General features: G+C 53.7%; 1 protein-coding gene across 1 annotated transcript in view; it reads right to left on the minus strand.

Moving 5' to 3' along the window:
• TPCN1 (two pore segment channel 1) overlaps positions 1-19,658 on the minus strand; it is a 63,544-nt gene that overhangs the window by 13,859 nt on the left and 30,027 nt on the right. Inside the window, 12 exon segments of the mRNA XM_038763585.1 lie at positions 1,107-1,163; positions 1,772-1,816; positions 6,115-6,178; positions 6,394-6,442; positions 6,990-7,114; positions 7,998-8,114; positions 9,719-9,818; positions 11,541-11,599; positions 12,443-12,477; positions 12,795-12,883; positions 14,769-14,899; positions 15,673-15,786. Of these exon segments, the coding sequence (XP_038619513.1) occupies positions 1,107-1,163; positions 1,772-1,816; positions 6,115-6,178; positions 6,394-6,442; positions 6,990-7,114; positions 7,998-8,114; positions 9,719-9,818; positions 11,541-11,599; positions 12,443-12,477; positions 12,795-12,883; positions 14,769-14,899; positions 15,673-15,786 (985 nt within the window).

A 19,658-nucleotide genomic window follows, 5' to 3' on the forward strand; every position in this document is an offset into this window, starting at 1 on the left:
TCTGTCTCCCCCTTCTAGACTGTGAGCCCGCTGTTGGGTAGGGACCGTCTCTATATGCTGCCAACTTGTACTTCCCCAAGCGCTTGGTACAGTGCTCTGCACACAGTAAGCGCTCAATACATATGATTGATTGATTGATTAGATCCCAAACCCTTACCACTCCTGCTCCTTGTAGGCCAGGAACCATGCCTTAACTATGTCTTATGTCTCTCCACCTCGTCCCCCTCTCCATGCCCCCCATCTTACCTCCTTCCCTTCCCCACAGCACCTGTATATATGTATATATGTTTGTACATATTTATTACTCTATTTTACTTGTACATATCCATTATTTTATTTTGTTAATATGTTTGGTTTTGTTCTCTGTCTCCCCCTTCTAGACTGTGAGCCCGCTGTTGGGTAGGGACCGTCTCTATATGTTGCCAACTTGTACTTCCCCAAGCACTTGGTACAGTGCTCTGCACACAGTAAGCGCTCAATACATATGATTGATTGATTAGATCCCAAACCCTTACCACTCCTGCTCCTTGTAGGCCAGGAACCATACCTTAACTATATCTTAGAGAAGCAGCATGGCCTAGTGGATACAACACAGGTCTGAGAGTCCGAAGGACCTGGGTTCTAATTCCAGTTCCACCACTTGTCTGCTGTCTGACCTTGGGCAAGTCATTTCACTTCTCTGTGCCTCAGTTACCTCATCTGTAAAATGGGGATTAAGACTGGGAGCTCCAGGCGGGACAGGGACTGTGTCCAATCTAATTAGCTTGTATCCCCCACAGCACTTAGTAAAGTGCCAGGCACACAGTAAGCGCTTAACAAATACCACAAATCTGATTCTCACGTAATAACTCAGCACTAGAGCGTAAACTCCTTCAGGGCAGGGACCATGTCTATTAATTCTGTTGGGCTCCCCCAAGCATTTATTACCAGTGCTCAGCCTTCTGTCAGCCCTGGGGAGCAATCACGACAGTCCATATAACAAATGGATAATACGGGAAGGCTGAGGAAGTAGACAAGACGGCCCGACCAGGAAGATGAGAGGTTAGGAAGGCAGGAGGGCTTGCGGAAGGAGGTGGTCCCTCCCAGGCAGGGAGCGCCCACCATACCTTGCAGCATACACGTCTCCACGAGGATCCACAGCCCATTCACGGCCACCACCACGTCTGGAAGCGGAGACAGCCCCCCGAGGGACCCCGTCAGAGGGCGGGAAAGATGGCTGTGAGGACCCCAGGGAAGAGGTAACCCAGCCCCACTCCCCAACCCCAGCCTCTCCTGCCATGTCAGGGCTCCCAGGCGTGACTTCCTCAAGCCCTTGCCCTGACATCTCTCCCCCCACAAGCTCTCCCCTCCTGTTTCCAGTCCCCACCCATTCCCCCAGCTCCTAGGCCCCAGCGAAGCCGCCCGCCACCCACGCCAGTCCTTCAGAGGCAGCGGCAAGCCAGAGAACCGGAAAAGGGCCGGGGAATTTCCAAAAGCCGCTCGCCTCGGCTACACGCTCTGAGCTCCACAGGTCACCCTGACCAATCCGCACCTCCTCGGCCCCAGGTGGGGAACAGGGACCAAGGGCAAGCTGACCAAGGTCCTGGGAATGCCCGCTGAATCGGGCCAACTGCCCAGCCACGGCACCGGCTCTGAGCCGGACGAGGCTCGATCCCATCCTCTGGGTTCCGCCGCTAAGACCCCCCACCCCGAGCCCCTCCAGAAAACCAAACGCCCCCCCCACCCCCCGCACCAAGCCTTCTCTGGCAGCAGCAAGCGGCCCCTCACTTACACATGAAGTACTGGAATGCCCTGGATTTGACCAGGATGTTAATGCCTGGTGGGGGGGAGGGAAAGAGATCACATCACATTTTATTCCCAGGAATGCCCTGTCTCCTCCGGCCCCCCGTCCAGCCAATGCTAGCTTCAGTTGGACCACAGGCAGACAAACTGAGCCACACGCAGGCAGACGGACAGATCAGGTCAGAGACGGGCAGACGGACCAGGTGACATAGAGGAAGCCAGCCTGGGCCACCGACAGTGAGGCAGACGGATCGGGAAACACCGACAGTGAGGCAGACGGACCACGACAGAGACCGACATTCCGGGTGAGAGACAGTTAGACCAAGAGATTGGGTCAGACACGGGCAAACAGACAGATCAGAGACAGACATAAAGGCTGAGAACCAGGCAGACCAACCAGATCAGAGACACACACACCGACAAGGGCTCACCAGGTCAGACACAGACCAGGTCGGAGAAAGATACCCCCAATCGGCCACAGACCGACAGACTGAGTCAGAGCCAGACAGACCACATCAGAGGCAGAGGGGCAGAAAGAGGGAGCAGGTCAGCGACGCGGTGATCGAGGCAGAGACAGTGGAGCAAGAGAGGCTGGGATGAAGGTGACAGTGAGGGCTGAGGCGGCTGATGGGCTGCGACTCAACCTGGAAAGTGGGTGGGGAGAGGAAAGTGTTAGGTAGCCCCAGAAGGCCTCCAGGAGGAGGTGGTCCCTCAGAAGGGGACGGCTGTGTCTGAGAGGCTGAGGAATACGACAGTTCAGGTGGGTCTTGAGAACATGAGCCTCTTGTTCGGAGAAGCAGTGTGGCTCCGTGGAAAGAGCACGGGTTTTGGAGTCAGAGGTCATGGGTTCAAATACCGGCTCTGCCAATTGTCAGCTGGGTGACTTCGGGCAAGTCATTTAACTTCTCTGGGCCTCCGTTACCTCATCTGGAAAATGGGGATTAAGATTGAGCCCCCCTTGGGACAACCGGATCCCCAGCGCTTAGAACACTGCTTTGCACATAGTAAGCACTTTAAAAATGCCATTATTATTATTATTATGTGGAGACAGGGACTGTGTCCAACATGGTTATTTTGTAGCCACCCTAGTGCTAGAAGGAGAGTGGAAAGAGCATGGGCTTGAGAGTCATCATCATCATCATCAATCGTATTTATTGAGCGCTTACTATGTGCAGAGCACTGTACTAAGCGCTTGGGAAGTACAAATCGGCAACATAACCCTGAGTCAGAGGTCATGGGTTCTAATCCCGGCTCCGCCACTTGTCAACTGTATGACTTTGGGCAAGTCACTTCACTCATTCATTCAATCGTATTTATTGAGCACTTACTGTGTGCAGAGCACTGTACTAAGTGCTTGGGAAGTACAAGTTGGCAACATATAGAGACGGTCCCTACCCAACAGCGGGCTCACAGTCTAGAAGGGGGAACTTCACTTCTCTGAGCCTCAGTTACCTTATCTGTAAAATGGGGATTAAGACAGCAAGCCCCACGTGGGACCACCTGATCACCCTGTATCCCCCCCCAGAGTTTAGAACAGTGCTTCACGCATAGTAAGCGCTTAACAAATGCCATTACTATTATTATTAACAAATACCATCATTATTAGAGAGTCAGAGAAACAGACCAAGAGAGGAACAGGAAAGTAATAGTCTGTGACAGACAGACAGACACGGCCACGCAGACTAAAAGATACAGAGAAAGACAGAAGGACCAGGGCAGAGGCTGACAGACAGAAGCAGATGGGATGGGTAAGGGGCTGACAGATGGAGGCAGAGACTGAAAGAGAATAATTACAGCATTTGTTAAGAGCTTACTATGTGTCAAGAACTTTTCTCAGCTATTCATTCATTCATTCAATCGTATTTGAGTGCTTACTGTGTGCAGAGCACTGTACTAAGCGCTTAAGCTATGGGATAGATATAAGCTAATCGGGTTGGATACAGTCCATGTCCCTCGTGGGACTCCCCTCGTCCCCCTCCATCCCCCCCATCTTATCTCCTTCCCTTCCCCACAGCACCTGTATATATGTATATATGTTTGTACATATTTTTTACTCTATTTATTTATTTTATTTGTACATATCTATTCTATTTATTTTATTTTGTTAGTATGTTTGGTTTTGTTCTCTGTCTCCCCCTTTTAGACTGTAAGCCCACTGTTGGGTAGGGACTGTCTCTATATGTTGCCAATTTGTACTTCCCAAGCGCTTAGTACAGTGCTCTGCACATAGTAAGCGCTCAATAAATACGATTGATTGATTGATTGATTGAGCGCTTACTGCGTGCAGAGCACTGTACTAACCGCTTAAGCTATGGGATAGATATAAGCTAATCAGGTTGGATACAGTCCATGTCCCTCGTGGGACTCCCCTCGTCCCCCCTCCATCCCCCCCATCTTATCTCCTTCCCTTCCCCACAGCACCTGTATATATGTGTATATGTTTGTACCTATTTATTACTCTATTTATTTATTTATTTTACTTGTACATATCTATCCTATTTATTTTATTTTGTTAGTATGTTTGGTTTTGTTCCCTGTCTCCCCCTTTTAGACTGTGAGCCCACTGTTGGGTAGGGACTGTCTCTATATGTTGCCAATTTGTACTTCCCAAGCGCTTAGTACAGTGCTCTGCACACAGTAAGCGCTCAATAAATACGATTGATGATGATGATGACGACTCACGGTAATAATCCCTATTTTATAGATGAGGTAACAGCCACAGAGAAGTTAAGTGACTTGCCCAAAGTCACACAGTAGACTAGTGGCGGAGCGGGAATTAGAACCCAGGTCCTTCTTACTCCCAGGCCCGTGCTCTAGCCACTAGGCCATGCTGCTTCCCGGAGCCGGATGGAGGCTGACAGGTAGAGACGGAAAGATGGGCCAGGGCAGAGACTAGCAGACGGTGACAGACGGACAAAGAGAGATAGAGAGATTCATTCATTCATTCAATCGTATTTATTGAGCGCTTACTGTGTGCACAGCACTGTACTAAGCGCTTGGGAAGTACAAGTTGCCAACATATAGAGATGGGCCAGAGCAGAGGCTGACAAACAGACCGACAGAAGGCTGGGAGTGGGGCAGAGGCTGACATTTGGAGACATACAGAGACAGAGAGACGCAGCGTGTCACAGTGGATGGAGCATGAGCCTGAGAGTCAGAAGGTCATGGGTTCTAATTCCACCTCCGCCCCTTGCCTGCTGTGTGACCTTGGGCAAGTCCCCTCGCTTCTCTATGCCTCAGTTACCTCATCTGTAAAATGGGGAATCAATCCATCAATCAATCGTATTTATTGAGTGCTTACCGTGTGCAGAGCACTGTACTAAGCGCTTGGGAAGTACAAGTTGGCAAACAGAATAGAATAGATAAAATAAATAGAACAGATATGTACAAGTAAAATAAATAGAGTAATAAATATGTACAAACATATATACATATATACAGGTCATGTATATATACAGGTATGTATATATACAGGTATATACAGGTATATATCATCATCATCAATCATATTTATTGAGCGCTTACTATGTGCAGAGCACTGTACTAAGCGCTTGGGAAGTACAAATTGGCAACATATAGAGACATACATGTATACAGATGACAAGCATACATATGCCTGTCACACAGCTGACAAGCGGTGGAGTCGGGATTTGAACCCATGACCTCAGGCTCTTTCCACTGAGCCACGCTGCTTACAGTGCTCTGCACACGGTAAGCACTCAATAAATGCGACACCGAATGAATGGAGTCAGTGCTAGTTTGGGATTTGGGCAGGTCCCACGTTGTAAACGCTTTTCGGTACTTTTCAGGGACAAGGAGGCCAACGGGACGATTTCACTGAAATTTTCCGATCGACATGATCGAAGAAATAAAATTCAAAAGACACCAGACCTCTTACTTCGGTCTTCCTGTAACGAGGAACAAAACTCGTCGCCTGACGCAATCCTCTGGCGTGGGGTTAGACCGAACGACAACCGTGAGCCCCCCGTGGGACAACCTGAATGAGACTGAGGCTCACGCGGGACAGGGACTGTGTCCAACCCGATTCACTGGTATATGCCCCAGCGCTTAGGTGCAGTGCATGGCATAAAGTAAGCACTTAACAAATACCACTATTATTATTATCATTAGATGGGCGGGGGCAGAGGCTGGCAGACAGAAAACCGGGAGGCTGGGAGCAGGGCAGAGGCTGGCAGGCAGAAGTCAGAGAGCGGGGCTGAGGCCGATAGACAGACAGAGAAGGCTGGGAGTGGGGCAGAGGCTGACAGATAAGGCAGACAGACAGGAGGCTGGAAGCGCGGCAGGGCCACGCTGGCCCAGACAGAGAGCGACCTTTGAAGATGAGGAAGGCCGTCCGCGGAAGCTCATCAAACCAGTACTCGCGGTTCCTCTTGGCCTGGCCGGGGTGTGGGGGGAGACCGGGTTAGCGTCCTGGCGAGCAGACCTGCCCCCTCCCCCGAATCCCCTCTTCCTGCTTCACTCTTCCCTCGGGTCCGACGGAAATGGGTTTAGGTAAACGGCTGAGGGCGGCTCTGTGAACCCTAGCCGGCCTCTGCTCTCCGGCCTCTGGGCCTGGCCCGGTCCCCCGCCCCGAACTCCCAACACGCTCACCTTCCACTTTAAGGCAGCGACTTCATAGATATCATAAAAATCCTCCAGGCTGTACGGGCGGAAGGGAAGGAGAAAGGAGGGTTTGGGTCAAGCCCTCAAGAGCTCTGCACCGCTTCTGTCCCCCAACCCGGCTTCCTCTCCTTCCCTTGGGTGGGGGGGCGGGGTGGATGGTCAGGGGGCATGGGGAGGGAGAGGGGGTCACCGGGAAAGGGAGCGGACCCCAGCCCTTCAGCCACTGGCCCAACCCCTCGTCCCAACCCGCAAACATCCCGAAGTCTCCGGGAGCACGGCCGGCTGGGATCACCTCACCAGCCCCGCAGCCAACACAACGCCCGGGGGGTACCGGCCTGCGAAGTGCCAGGGGGCAGGGGAAGGGCCAGCGGGAGAGGTGACGCCAGGCGTGGACGGGGTCAGGGCCCAGGTGGGGCAATGTGCCCAGTCTTCCTAGCATGTTGGCAGCTCAGGATGCCCGGGCATGGAGGGGCGTGGCTAGGCCAGACTGGGGTCAGGGGGTATAGGATACAGAGGGGGCTTGACCAGTTCAGGTGAGCCAAAACCCCAGACACCAGGTATGCGGCCACTGGCCCCTGGCTCACCTGAGGACGGGCATATTGCTTTGATTGAGGGCTTTGAAGGTGAGATAGCGTTCCCGGGCTCGCATCCGTGGCTGGAAGAACCGCATCAACCCTTCGAAGTGCTTGTATGTGATCCCGGCCTGCACCTGGGGAGAGAGCCGGAGGCTAGGGAACATGGAGTCCGTACATGGGGAGAGGGCCAGAGGCCAGCTGGGGGAGAGCCAAGAGTCCCAGGAACACAGAGCCCAGGTCCGTGGCAGCACGGACCCCCAGGATGGAGCCTGGCTGGGCCCAGGGGTCAATCAATCAATCAATCAATCGTATTTATTGAGCGCTTACTGTGTGCAGAGCACTGGACTAAGCGCTTGGGAAGTACAAATTGGCAACATATAGAGACGGTCCCTACCCAACAGTGGGCTCACGGTCTAGAAGGGGGAGACAGAGAACAAAACAAAACATATTAACAAAATAAAATAGAATGGATATGTACAAGTAAAATAAATAGAGTAATAAATAGGGTCCTAAGCGAACAGCTCCTGACACAATCCCCACAGCTGGGCTTCCGCTCAGCTATGGCTCAACTCACGCTCCTCACCCACCTCGGGGACCCCCCCGTAAACTGCTCTTGCCTCATGGGCCTCCTCCCCAAAACACCGGCAGGAAGGTGACCGGCTTGCGGGGGGAGAAGGGGGTGTCGCTCGCTGCTCAAGTTGAAGAAGCAAGGTAACCTAGTAGCCAGAGCCCTCGTCTAGGAATCCGGGGACCCGGGTTCTAATCCCCGCTCCGCCACTGGCCTGCTGGATGACTTTGCGCAAACCACTTCACTTCGCTGGCCCCCAGTTTCCTCATCTGAAAATGGGGATTCGATCCCGATTTGCCCCCAAGCTTGACTGCGAACCCCACCTGGGTCAGAGACTGTCCGACCTGATTATCTTGTCAGATCCCCCCAAATCGAGCACAGTGCCAAGCACAGTGCTTGGCACACAGCAAGCGCTTTAACAAATCCTGCCCGGGGCCCATCTTTCATACCCGTTGGCTGGTGAGGAGGCAATAGGCATGCTGGATGGCGGTCCGTTTGTGCAGCAGCAGGGACTTAAACTTCCGCTTCTCAAAGTCGTTGAAGGTGTCGAACACGACGGCGAGGAGCTGCGGGGGAAGGGCCCAGGCTCTCAAACCTCTGCTCACCAACCCAGAGCAGAGCCACTTCGTAGACGGGCGCAGGACTGGAACACAGGGCACCAGGGTTCCCATCCTGGCTCCTCCACGGGCCCTCTGAGTGCAATTACCCCAGTATAGTGCATTGCACCAAATGGGTGCAATAAGTAGACCACGACTACTTAGCTTCTCCAGGCCTCAGTTTCCTGAAAGACGGCTATTAAACACTTTCTCTCCCTTCCTCTCAGATTGGGACCCCCAGGACAGGACAGGGATTGTGTTCCCTCTGAATACCCTGCATCCACCCCAGCGGTTAGCACCTTGTGCGAGAGGATCCTTCTCTGCTCCCTCATTCAAAGTCCTCCCTTATTTAACACTAGATTTTAGTGCTCTTGGCAGTCCAAAGTCTCACACAAATCCTTCCTCCTCCAGTTTGGAAAAGCAGCCACTGCCCAGTGGATGGACCTTAGGAGTCAGAAGGACCTTGGTTCTAATACCACCACTTGTCTGCTGTGTGACCTTGGGCAAGTCACTTCAATTCTCTGGGCCTTAGTTACCTCATCTGGAAAACCAGGATTGAGACTGTGAGCCTCATGTGCGACAGGGACTACGTCCAAACTGATTTGCTTGTATTCATCGCAGCGCTTAGTACACTGCTTGGCAAATAGTAAGCACTTAACAAATATCGCAATTATTATTATTATTTACCCCATTCCTTCTGGTCCTGAGGTCCTCAAGGCGAGTGAGGAATAGCTCGCTCCCCAGTTCTCTCCCCTGCATAGCCAGTGAGCCCCATTTGGAACGGGGGCTAGATCTGATCTATTTGCTCTAACCCAACGCCTAATGCAGGCCACAATTATTACTTTCCATCTTGTGTTCCTTTTCCCTTCCCTGGCCTGAAGATGGATATCAAGTGTGTGTCTCGCCCTCCCATTCGCCAAAGAGTAAGGGGGTCCTGAGCCTGGAAAGGGAACCCTTTCCCCAACACCAGCTGGCCGCTGGAAATGCCAGGAAGGCCCACGAGGGAAGACTAAGCCCTCCTTTTCCTCAGCTCCCCCTCCCCTCTGCAATGCCTCGACTCGCTCCCTTTGCTCTACCCCCCCTCCCCGCCCCACAGCACTTGTGTATAGATGTACATATCTATAATTCTATTTATTCATATCGATGCCTGTTTACTTGTTTTGATGTCTGTCTCCCCCCTTCTAGACTGTAAGCCTGGTGTGGGCAGGGATTGCCTCTGTCTATTGCTGAATTGTACTTTCCAAGAGCTTAGTTCAGTGCTCTGCACACAGTAGGCGCTCAATAAATACAATTGAATTGAATGAATGAATGAATGAACGAAAGGAGGAGGAGGGAAGGGCAGATAGCTGGGAGTGAGGACGCCCGGCCTCTGGCTGGCCCTGAGAAGGCGGGGGGGGGGACGACCATCGGCGTCCTCGCCACAGGGGCAAGGTGGATTGGGACCTGGGTTCCCCCCAGCCGCGTCCATCCCAGCTCTCTGACTGGACCCGGGAGGGCCTAGCTTAGGCCGCGGAGCGGCACAGTGACAATACTGCCAGCCCTTACCGCCCCTCGTCTGCCCAGGGCCAACTCACCAAGCTCATGATGAAGTACAGCTCGATGGAGAGGTACACGATGAAGAAGACACAGGACCAACCGCTCCGGGAGTAGGAAGGCATCATCACATCTGGGAAACTGCATCCCCGTGACCAGAACCCGCCGATGGGGCCGGTCAGGGTTGGATAACACCTCCACTTTGCCCCCTCCAGCCCCAGCAACAGGGTCAGTGCTGGAGGATGCCGACTCCCTCCCGCCCCCACTTCAGGCTCCCCCCAGCCCAGACCCTCCCGCCTCGTCCTCTCCAACCCCAGTGCCCACTGAGGGGGCTGCTCAGTACCATCCGTCCCCCTCAGCCTCACCTTCCAAAGGTTTCACCGCAGCAGTCTGCCCCAGCCCGGCCCTCAGCCCCTGGCCCCGACAGGCTGATCAGGGGTAAGGTGGTGGGGGGAATAATATTAATAATAACTGTGGTATTTGTTAAGCGCTATGTTCAGGCACTGTACCAAGCGCTGGGGTGGACACAAGCAAGTTGGGTTGGACACAGTCCCTGTCCCACCTGGGGCTCAAAGTCTTAATCCCCATTTTACAGATGAGGTAACTGAGGCCCGGAGAGGTGAAGTGACTTGCCGGGATCACACAGCGGACAAGTGGCAGAGCCAGGGTTGGAACCCATGATCTTCCAACTCCCAGCTCCATGCTCTATCCACTAGGCCAGATGGACAGGGATGGTCTGGCTGGTTTGGGGGGCGCAGGCCACCCCAACTCTTTCTTTCACAAAACAGGGGGGGTGGAGTAGAGGTTCTCCTCCCGGCTGGGACACCGTTGACGGCAGCTCTGAGACTGACCCCATCTATTAAAATCCCACCTCCTCCAAGAAGTCTTCGCTAACCTCTCATCTCCCACTGCATCACCAACACGCTTGGGTCCAGGCACTTAGGTACTCAGTCCCCAGAGCACTTCTGTGCACCTCCTTATACTCCTTTGCTTTCCCTCCCTGTAATTCACTGTACGGCCTGTCTCTCTTCTAGGGGACTGATATTTCCTTGGACGCTAACTCGACTGGACTCTCCCAAGTCCTCAGCAAACAGTAAGCACTTGAATACCACTGACTGACAGACTGATTGACTGGTCTCCCCAGCAACAGGGCCTGGCCAGGATTCATTTCCTGGTGTGCAGAAGGAAGGACAGCCAGCCAACAACACTCTGGGCTCTGGATTCCTGCCCGGGATCCATCCCTGCCCAGGAAAAGCTTCCAGCCAATAGACTCCTCCTGTCAGGCCCCAAGTTGGCCTGAACTGACCACTGCTTGGCCCCACTCTGGTCCCAGGAAGGAAGGTCAGCCCCTCTCAAGCCTAGGCTGAAAGCCCCGCCACCTGAGTTCTACTCCTCTCCCTACCTCAAATCAATTGAGTGAATATCAGCAAGTACGTTTCCCTGCCTGCTGAACATCGCAGATAGCTCAACTGGGCTTTCCTGGGGACCAAAGTTGGGGGGAACTCTGCCGCGAGTGGCTGGAGGGGATCTGGTGGGGGTAGGGGGACCAACCCTGAAACAGTCTGTCAAATCCAGAGCTCTCTGCACCCTCCCCCCAATCCCTGTCTCACAGTGATGGAGGGAGAGAGGGGAGAAGGGAGGGCAGAGTAGGAAGGGAGAAGTAGTCCCCAACCAGGAAACAACTCAGCCCAACCTCCTCTGAAGGAAAACCCACTGTCCCACCACCATGTTGGGGCCCTGCCTCGCCGGAAAGACTTTTCAGGGAATGCAGGGTGGTTGTGGCGGGGCAGGACCCAGCCGAAGGAGAGCGGATCCGGGCCAGCCCACTCAAGGCCACTTCCCGGAGTACAGGGAAAGACTCACTTGGCAGTGGTCAGGAGGACAAAGAGGTTGACGATGCTGTTCTCCAAGCTGTTGAAATACTGCAAGAGACACCCAGGTGAGACGGCCCACGGCGGGACCCGGATCGAGCTGGGGACCCCACAGGGAAGGGAGCCCAGAGACCTCTCCGTCCCAGCCCTGCCCACCCACTGCGCCGTGGGCCCAGGAGGTGTCAAAAGGCAGGACTGACTCCCCAAGTCCCCCCAAGTGCTTGCAGTGAGGATGAAATAGGGACTGGGCAGTCTCAGCTAAGGGCTGACGTGGTCCCCACAGTGGCTCAGACCCCATCCCCGGCCTCCAGTCTGCTCCCAGGGGACTCAGTTTATACCCATAAGTGACCAGGGTTCTCACCGGGGCCCCTTTAAGGAAGGGGGCTGGCTCAATTGGGTGTCAGGGGGCCGTCTGGGCCCTCTGGTGTAACCACGAGGGAGAGAAAAGGGACCTAAAGACCCCCGCCCCACACGCCGGTCACAGACGGCCGCAGCATGACTTTTCTGCCGTGCTGGTTCTGTTCTTTTTTCCCCCATGGGTCTGGGCTCCCTCCAGGGTCCCCAGAAGCCCGCTGGAGCCTCAGGGAGGGATGGCTAGGTTGCCTTCCAGGGCCTGAGCCCAATCCCCGCCCTCGCTCCAGCACTGAGGGCAGCAGGACTGGTACAGACGGAGCCCTGAAGGGAAGCCAGAAGCTATCGCTCAGCCTGGAGGGTGGATATGGCCCTGGCCGCCGGACCAGGACCCCGGGGTTGGTCACGGGAGGGACCAGAGAGGGGTCAAGGCCCCTGGCATTAATCCCAGCTCATCCTCCACCGCCGCAAATTCCCTCTGGGGTCGGTCGCTCAACGGGCTGGGGGAGGGAGGATGCTAAGAGACAATCTGGTCATACTTACGGGGTCCAAGGGGTTGGGAGAGAACAGATAAAAACCTGCAGAGTGGAAAAGCACAAGGGGAAGGGGCTTAGACCGCCTAGGTCCCAGAGCCAGAGATGCTCCGGGAGGACCCCGGGGTCCAGGCACCCAGCAACAGCAACTCTCCCCACTCCCAGATCTCACCTCCAGCCACCCGGGGAGGGTCCCACACTGCTAATGCAGTGTCTCACGGCTCCACCCCAGGTCCCACCCCCAATCACCGGGGGAGGATCTCACAACCCCCCACCACTCCTGGGCTGAGAAGACGGAGGGACAGGGACTCCTTGGCGAAGGGGGGCTGTGAGCAGGGGGCCCTTCCCAGTGGGACACTGACCCAGGACGGCGAAGATGACCATGAAGAAGAGCAGGAGGAGGAGAATGTCGATGAAGGGGGGCAGAGACTGGAAGATCTGCCGCAGGTTCCTGGCCGGGAGAGAAGGCCATCCGGGTCACAGGAGGTCTGGTGCGGGGAGGGGGGCCGTCCCGTATGGGCCCCCAATTCCACTTCCCGCACACCAGAGCTGGAGTCGGAGGTGGCCCCCTCCTGACTAAATGGTCCCCAGGAGGGGCCCTGCCGCCTCGGTTTCCCGACCATTCCCCCCAGCGTCAGGACTGGGGTCGCCTGCTCGTCCCCCTCTCCATCCCCCCCCATCTTACCTCCTTCCCTTCCCCACAGCACCTGTATATATGTATGTATGTTTGTACATATTTATTACTCTATTTATCTTACTTGTACATATCTATTCTATTTATTTTATTTTGTTAGTATGTCTGGTTTTGTTCTCTGTCTCCCCCTTCTAGACTGTGAGCCCGCTGTTGGGTAGGGACTGTCTCTATATGTTGCCGACTTGTACTTCCCAAGCGCTTAGTACAGTGCTCTGCACACAGTAAGCGCTCAATAAATACGATTGATTGATTTAGAAGGTGGCAGGGGGACAGGAGATGCCCAACAAACTAATCCAGTCCACACTGGACAGCAGGAAGGGCTGAGAAAATGGGTCCACATGGTGAAGGAGGAGAAGAAAGCTTTAACAATAATAATGGTCAAATTAACGATAACAACAATGATGATAAAGACGGTGATGATGTGGATGATGGCAATGGTGCATATTAAGCACTTACTGTGTGCCAAGCACTGTGCTGAGCGCTGGGGGACAGCCGAGACGATCAGGTCGGACCCAGTTCCTGTCCCACCCGGGGCTCCCAGCCTAAGGGGCAGGGAGGTGCGGGGATCTTCTGCCCATTTTACAGAGGAGGAAACTGAAGTCCAGAGAAGTTCAGTGATTCACCCAAGGTCACCCAGCAGGGCTGGGGTAGGGCCGGGACTGGAACCCAGGTCTCCCGCCTCCCATCCCCATGCTCTGTCTGAAGCTGCGGCACCTGGGCAGGGGAAGAAAGACTGGCCTGGAAAGCTGGAAGCAAGCAGAAACCTGCAGCTTTTGAGGTGTGTCGCGCTGTCCCAGGGGGACGGCCCGGAGTTTGGTGGGGAGACAGCCCACTCCCTTCCAGCCTTGGGGACAGGCACAAAAGACACCCCTTCACCTGCCCACCCACGGGGCCTCCCTTCTCCGCCCACCGGGGCCTCGAAACATCAAAGGCCTCGAAGGGGTCTCAGAGAAGCAGCGTGGCTCGGTGGAAAGAGCCCCCGCTTTGGAGTCAGAGGTCATGGGTTCAAATCCCGGCTCCGCCAATTGCCAGCTGGGTGACTCTGGGCAAGTCACTTCACTTCTCTGGGCCTCAGTTACCTCACCTGGAAAATGGGGATGAAGACTGTGAGCCCCCCGTGGGACAACCTGATCACCTTGGAATCTCCCCAGCGCTTAGAACGGTGCTTTGCACATAGTAAGCGCTTAATAAGTGCCAGCATTATTATTATTATTAAAGCATGATCCAGGGGGCCCGGAGCCAGGTCTGACTCTGTCCCCGGCCTGCTGTGTGACCTTTGGCAGGCCACTACCCCACTCTGGGCTTCTGTTTCCTCCTCTGTAAAACAAGGATCAGATCCCCATCCTCCCTCCCCGGTCTGAGCCCATGGTGGGTAGGGGCGGTCCGGTCTGAGCACCTTAGACGTGCCCGGCTGCCGGTGCAGAGCTTGGCACCAAATGAGTATTACGACAATCGGGTCTTCATGACTACTGATCGATACGAGCTCCGGAAAGGGTCCGTGGCCGCTCAGCGGGGCCGGACACCCATCTACTTGACCGCAAGCCCGGCGACCGGCCGATGACTAGCTCGGGAGCTTTCATGGGGCCCAGGGAGCACCCCTGCTCTTCCCCCAACCTGTCCAAGCATCCCCGGTGCCCCTCACCGTCGGACGCCGCCACAGTAGCGACAGTCTACCAGGAAGATGCAGCGCAGGGCCCGGGTGACCCGCACGTGTGACGTCTGACGTACCAGCACCACGATGGCTTCGATGAACTGCACCAACAGCACGACCGTCTACAGGCAAGGGAGAGGGAGGATGGTGGATGGGGAAGGGGAGAGATGGTCTACGGAGGAGGGGAGGATGGTCTATGGGAAGGGGAGAGGGGGACGGTCTACAGTCTACAGAGAAGCAGCGTGGCTCAGTGGAAAGAGCCCAGGCTTTGGAGTCAGAGGTCCTGGGTTCAAATTCCGGCCCCGCCAGACTCTGGGCAAGTCACTTAACTTCTCTGGGCCTCATCTGGAAAATGGGGATTAAGACTGTGAGCACCCCGCCTGGGACAACCTGATCACCTTGTAACCTTCCCAGCGTTTAAAACAGTGCTTCGCACATAGTAAGCGCTTAATAAATGCCATTATTATTATTACAGGGAAGAGGAGAAGGAGACAGTCTACAGGGAAGGGGAGAGGAGGGTGGTGGAGGGGAGAGTATACAGGGAGAGGAAGGGCGTACAAGGAGACGAGAGGGACGGCCTACTGGGGGGAAGGGGTGGGCATGGCAGAGAGGGAGAAAGGGATGGTGTACGGGAAGGGGAGGGCAGGATGGTCTAGGGGTTAGGGGAGAGGAAGGACAATGAGGAGGGGGCCGATCCAGAGTGGCACCCCAGCCAGCCATTCTGCCCCTCCCCTTCAGCAGACAGCAGCCACCTCTGGGATGAGAAAGCTCAGGGAGCCAAAAGTCATCCATGCCCAGGAAGCGGGCCTCCAGGGAATCCCGGCGGGAGCAGGTGGAGAGGGAGAGGGGCCTGGCTCGGACAGCGGGGCTGGACGCCGGGGGCCGGCGACTCTACCTTGACCACGGTCCGCTTGTGCCGGACGAAAGTGTGGAAGCCCAACCAGCGCATCTTCACGCTCAGCTCGAACACCACCACCATCAGTGCCAACAGCTCCAGGGTCGCGTGCACCTGAAAGCCACAGGGCCACCGTGAGCCTCACCGCAGTCCCTGCTGCCCGCCGGAAATCCCACGTGCCAGTCGGTTCCGATGCCTCGCCTTTGTAGAATGGAAGCGCCTTGTGGGCAGGGATCGCGTCTACCAACCGTCCCAAGCGCTTAGTACAGCGCTGTGCGTGCAGGAAGTAGTCGATAAATACCTCTAATTAATTGGAGTCCCAGGCCTCTCCCTCCTGCCTCAATCTATCAATCAACAGCATATAGTAATAATAACTGTGGTATTTGTTAAGCGCTTATTGTGTGCCAGGCACTGTACTGAGCACTGGGGTACCTGTATATATGTATATATGTTTGTACATATTTGTTACTCTATTTATTTATTTATTTTACTTGTACATATCTATTCTATTTTTTTCATTTTGTTAGTATGTTTGGTTTTGTTCTCTGTCTCCCCCTTTTAGACTGTGAGCCCAGTGTTGGGTAGGGACTGTCGCTATATGTTGCCAACTTGTACTTCCCAAGCGCTTAGTACAGTGCTCTGCACACAGTAAGCGCTCAATAAATACGATTGATGATGGGGCAGATACAAGGTAATTGGGTTGAACACAGTTCCTGCTCCATGTTGGTCTCAGTTTTAATCCCCATTTTCCAGAGGAGGTAACAGAGGCACAGAGAAATGATGTGACCGGCCCAAGGTCACACAGCGGACAAGTGGCAGAATCAGGATTAGAACCCAGGTCCTTCTAACTCCCAGGCCTGTGTGCAATCCACCAAGCCATGATGCTTCCCTGAGGAGTCCTTTACTGAGCATTACGGGGAGGACAACTGCTGGCCTTCTACCCTGTGAGCCTGTATCTCTGTATCAATCAATCAATCGTATTTATTGAGCGCTTACTGTGTGCAGAGCACTGTACTAAGCGCTTGCACTCTATATGTTGCCAGCTTGTACTTCCCAAGTGCTTAGTACAGTGCTCTGCACACAGTAAGCGCTCAATAAATACGGCTGAATGACAATATAATTAGCAGGCGTAATCCCTGCTCTGAAGGTGCTCACAGTCTACTGTATGCAGAGAACTGTACTGAGCACCTGGGAGAATACACTGGATTTGGGAGATGCGATCCCTGCCCTCAAGGAGCTTGCAGTCTGTGCGCATTACACTGTACTGAGCGCTTGGGAGAGTACAATACCGTAGAAGCAGCGTGGCTCAGGGGGAAAGAGCACGGGCTTTGGAGGCAGAGGTCGTGGGTTCAAATCCCGGCTCTGCCAATTGCCAGCTGTGTGACTTTGGGCAAGTCACTTCACTTCTCTGGGCCTCAGTGACCTCATCTGTAAAATGGGGATTAAGACTGTGAGCCCCCCGTGGGACAACCTGATCACCTTGTAACCTCCCCAGCGCTTAGAACAGTGCTTTGCACATAGTAAGCGCTTAATAAATGCCATCATTATTATTATTATTATTATTACAATGAAGTAGGTAGACACGATCCTGGTACTCAAGACTTCTAGACTGTGAGCCCACTGTTGGGAAGGGACCGTCTCTATAGGTTGCCAACTTGTACTTCCCAAGCACTTACCACAGTGCTCTGCACACAGTAAGCGCTCAATAAAGACGACTGCCTGGATGAATGAATGAAAGGAGCTTACAGTCTGGCAGGAGAAACCAACATTAAAGCAGATTACAGACTAGGGGTGGAAAACAGTAGACAATAGGATTTCTCCGAAGCCAACTTCCCGGAAAGGAAGTGGGGAAAAGAAAAACTTAGTTAGGCCTGGCTTTCTGGGCAGACGGTCAAGAGGGAAGGAGAAAGAGTGAGGATAATCACCAAATGGCCTTTACTCCGTACTTTCAATGCCTATTTACTAGACGCGCTCTGTGTCCGTCCCCCCCCCGCCAACATCATCCCATCCTGGCCTTTCCCGGGCGACGCCGATCTATTTCTTCTCTCCCTGCCGCTCCATTTCTTCCTTCTCCACTCCGCACTCACCGGGCGGGAGGCTGGGCTCCCGTTCGACCCGGCAAAGCTCGGTGGCCTTAGAGAAGCAGCGTGGGGCTCAGTGGAAAGAGGCCGGGCTTGGGAGTCGGAGGTTATGGGTTCTAATCCCAACTCCGCCGTTTGTCAGCTGTGTGACCTTGGGCAAGTCACTTACCTTCCCTGGGCCTCGGTTACCTCATCTGTAAAATGGGGATGAAGATTGCGAGCCCCATGTGGGACAACCTGATTACCTTGTATCTACCCCGGCGCTTAGAACAGTGCTTGGCCCCCTCTTTCCTCTCCCTCTCCACCCCCTCTCCATCCCCACAGCACCTGAATATATGTATAAATGTTTGTACGTATTTATTACTCTATTTATTTATTTATTTTATTTGTACATATTTATTCTATTTATTTTATTTTGTTAATAGGTTTTGTTTTGTTCTGTCTCCCCCTTCTAGACTGTGAGCCCACTGCTGGGTAGGGACCGTCTCTATATCAATCAATCAGTCAATTGTATTTATTGAGCGCTTACTGTGTGCAGAGCACTGGACTAAGCGCTTGGGAAGTACAAGTTGGCAACACCTTTATGTTGCCAACTTAGTCAGTCAGTCAGTCAATCGTATTTATTGAGCGCTTACTGTGTGCAGAGCACTGGACTAAGCGCTTGGGAAGTACAAGTTGGCAACACCTTTATGTTGCCAACTTGTCAGTCAGTCGGTCAATCGTATTTATTGAGCGCTTACTGTGTGCAGAGCACTGGACTAAGCGCTTGGGAAGTACAAGTGGGCAACATATAGAGACGGTCCCTACCAACAGCGGGCTCACAGTCTAGAAGAGCGAAATTTGCAAGCGCATCGTTTAGACGGAGGGACACCAGACACAGTTCTTCACCTCGAATAATAATAACTACGGTCCTCGCTGAGCACTTACGAGGCGCCAAGCTCTGCTCTAAGCACTGGGGTAGGCACAAGTGAATCAGGTTGGAGACAGTCCTTGTCCCATATGGGGCTCCCCATCTTAAACCCCAGAGCTTGTACTTCCCAAGTGCTTAGTCCAGTGCTCTGCACACAGTAAGCGCTCAAAAAATATGATTGATGTGGGCCCACTGTTGGTTAGGGACTGTCTCTATATGTTGCCAATTAGTACAGTGCTCTGCACATAGTAAGCACTCAATAAATACAGAGAAGCAGCGTGGCTCAGCGGAAAGAGCCCGGGCTTTGGGGTCAGAGGTCGTCGGTTCGAATGCCAGCTTCACCACAAGTCTGCTGTGTGACCTTGGGCAATCAATCAATCGTATTTATTGAGCGCTTACTGTGTGCACAGCAGTGTACTAAGCGCTTGGGAAGTACAAGTTGGCAACACAGAGAGACAGTCCCTACCCAACAGTGGGCTCACAGTCTAGAAGGGACAAGTCACTTAACTTCTCTGAGCCTCAGTTCCCTCATCTGTAAAAATGGGGATTAAGACTTTGAGGCCCCCCGTGGGACAACTTGTTCACATTGTATCCCCCCCAGCGCTTAGAATAGCGCTTTGCACATAGTAAGTGCTTAACAAATGCCATCATTATTGGAGAAGCAGCATGGCTCAGTGGAAAGAGAACGGGCTTTGGAGTCAGAGGTCATGGGTTCGAATCCCGGCTCTGCCACATCTGCTGTGTGACCTTGGGCAAGTCACTTAACTTCTCTGAGCCTCAGTTACTCCATCTGTAAAATGGAGATTAAGACTGTGAGCCCCATGTGGGACAACTTGCTCACCTTGTATCCCCCCCCAGCGCTTAGAACAGTGCTTTGCACATAGTAAGCGCTTAACAAATGCCATTATTATTATTATTATTAATAAATACGGTTGATGATGACTGAATGAATGACTAGTAAGCGCTTAACAAATACCAGCATTATTATTATCATT

The sequence above is a fragment of the Tachyglossus aculeatus genome, chromosome 21 (assembly GCF_015852505.1).
Source record: "Tachyglossus aculeatus isolate mTacAcu1 chromosome 21, mTacAcu1.pri, whole genome shotgun sequence".
In the NCBI taxonomy this organism is placed as follows: domain Eukaryota; kingdom Metazoa; phylum Chordata; class Mammalia; order Monotremata; family Tachyglossidae; genus Tachyglossus; species Tachyglossus aculeatus.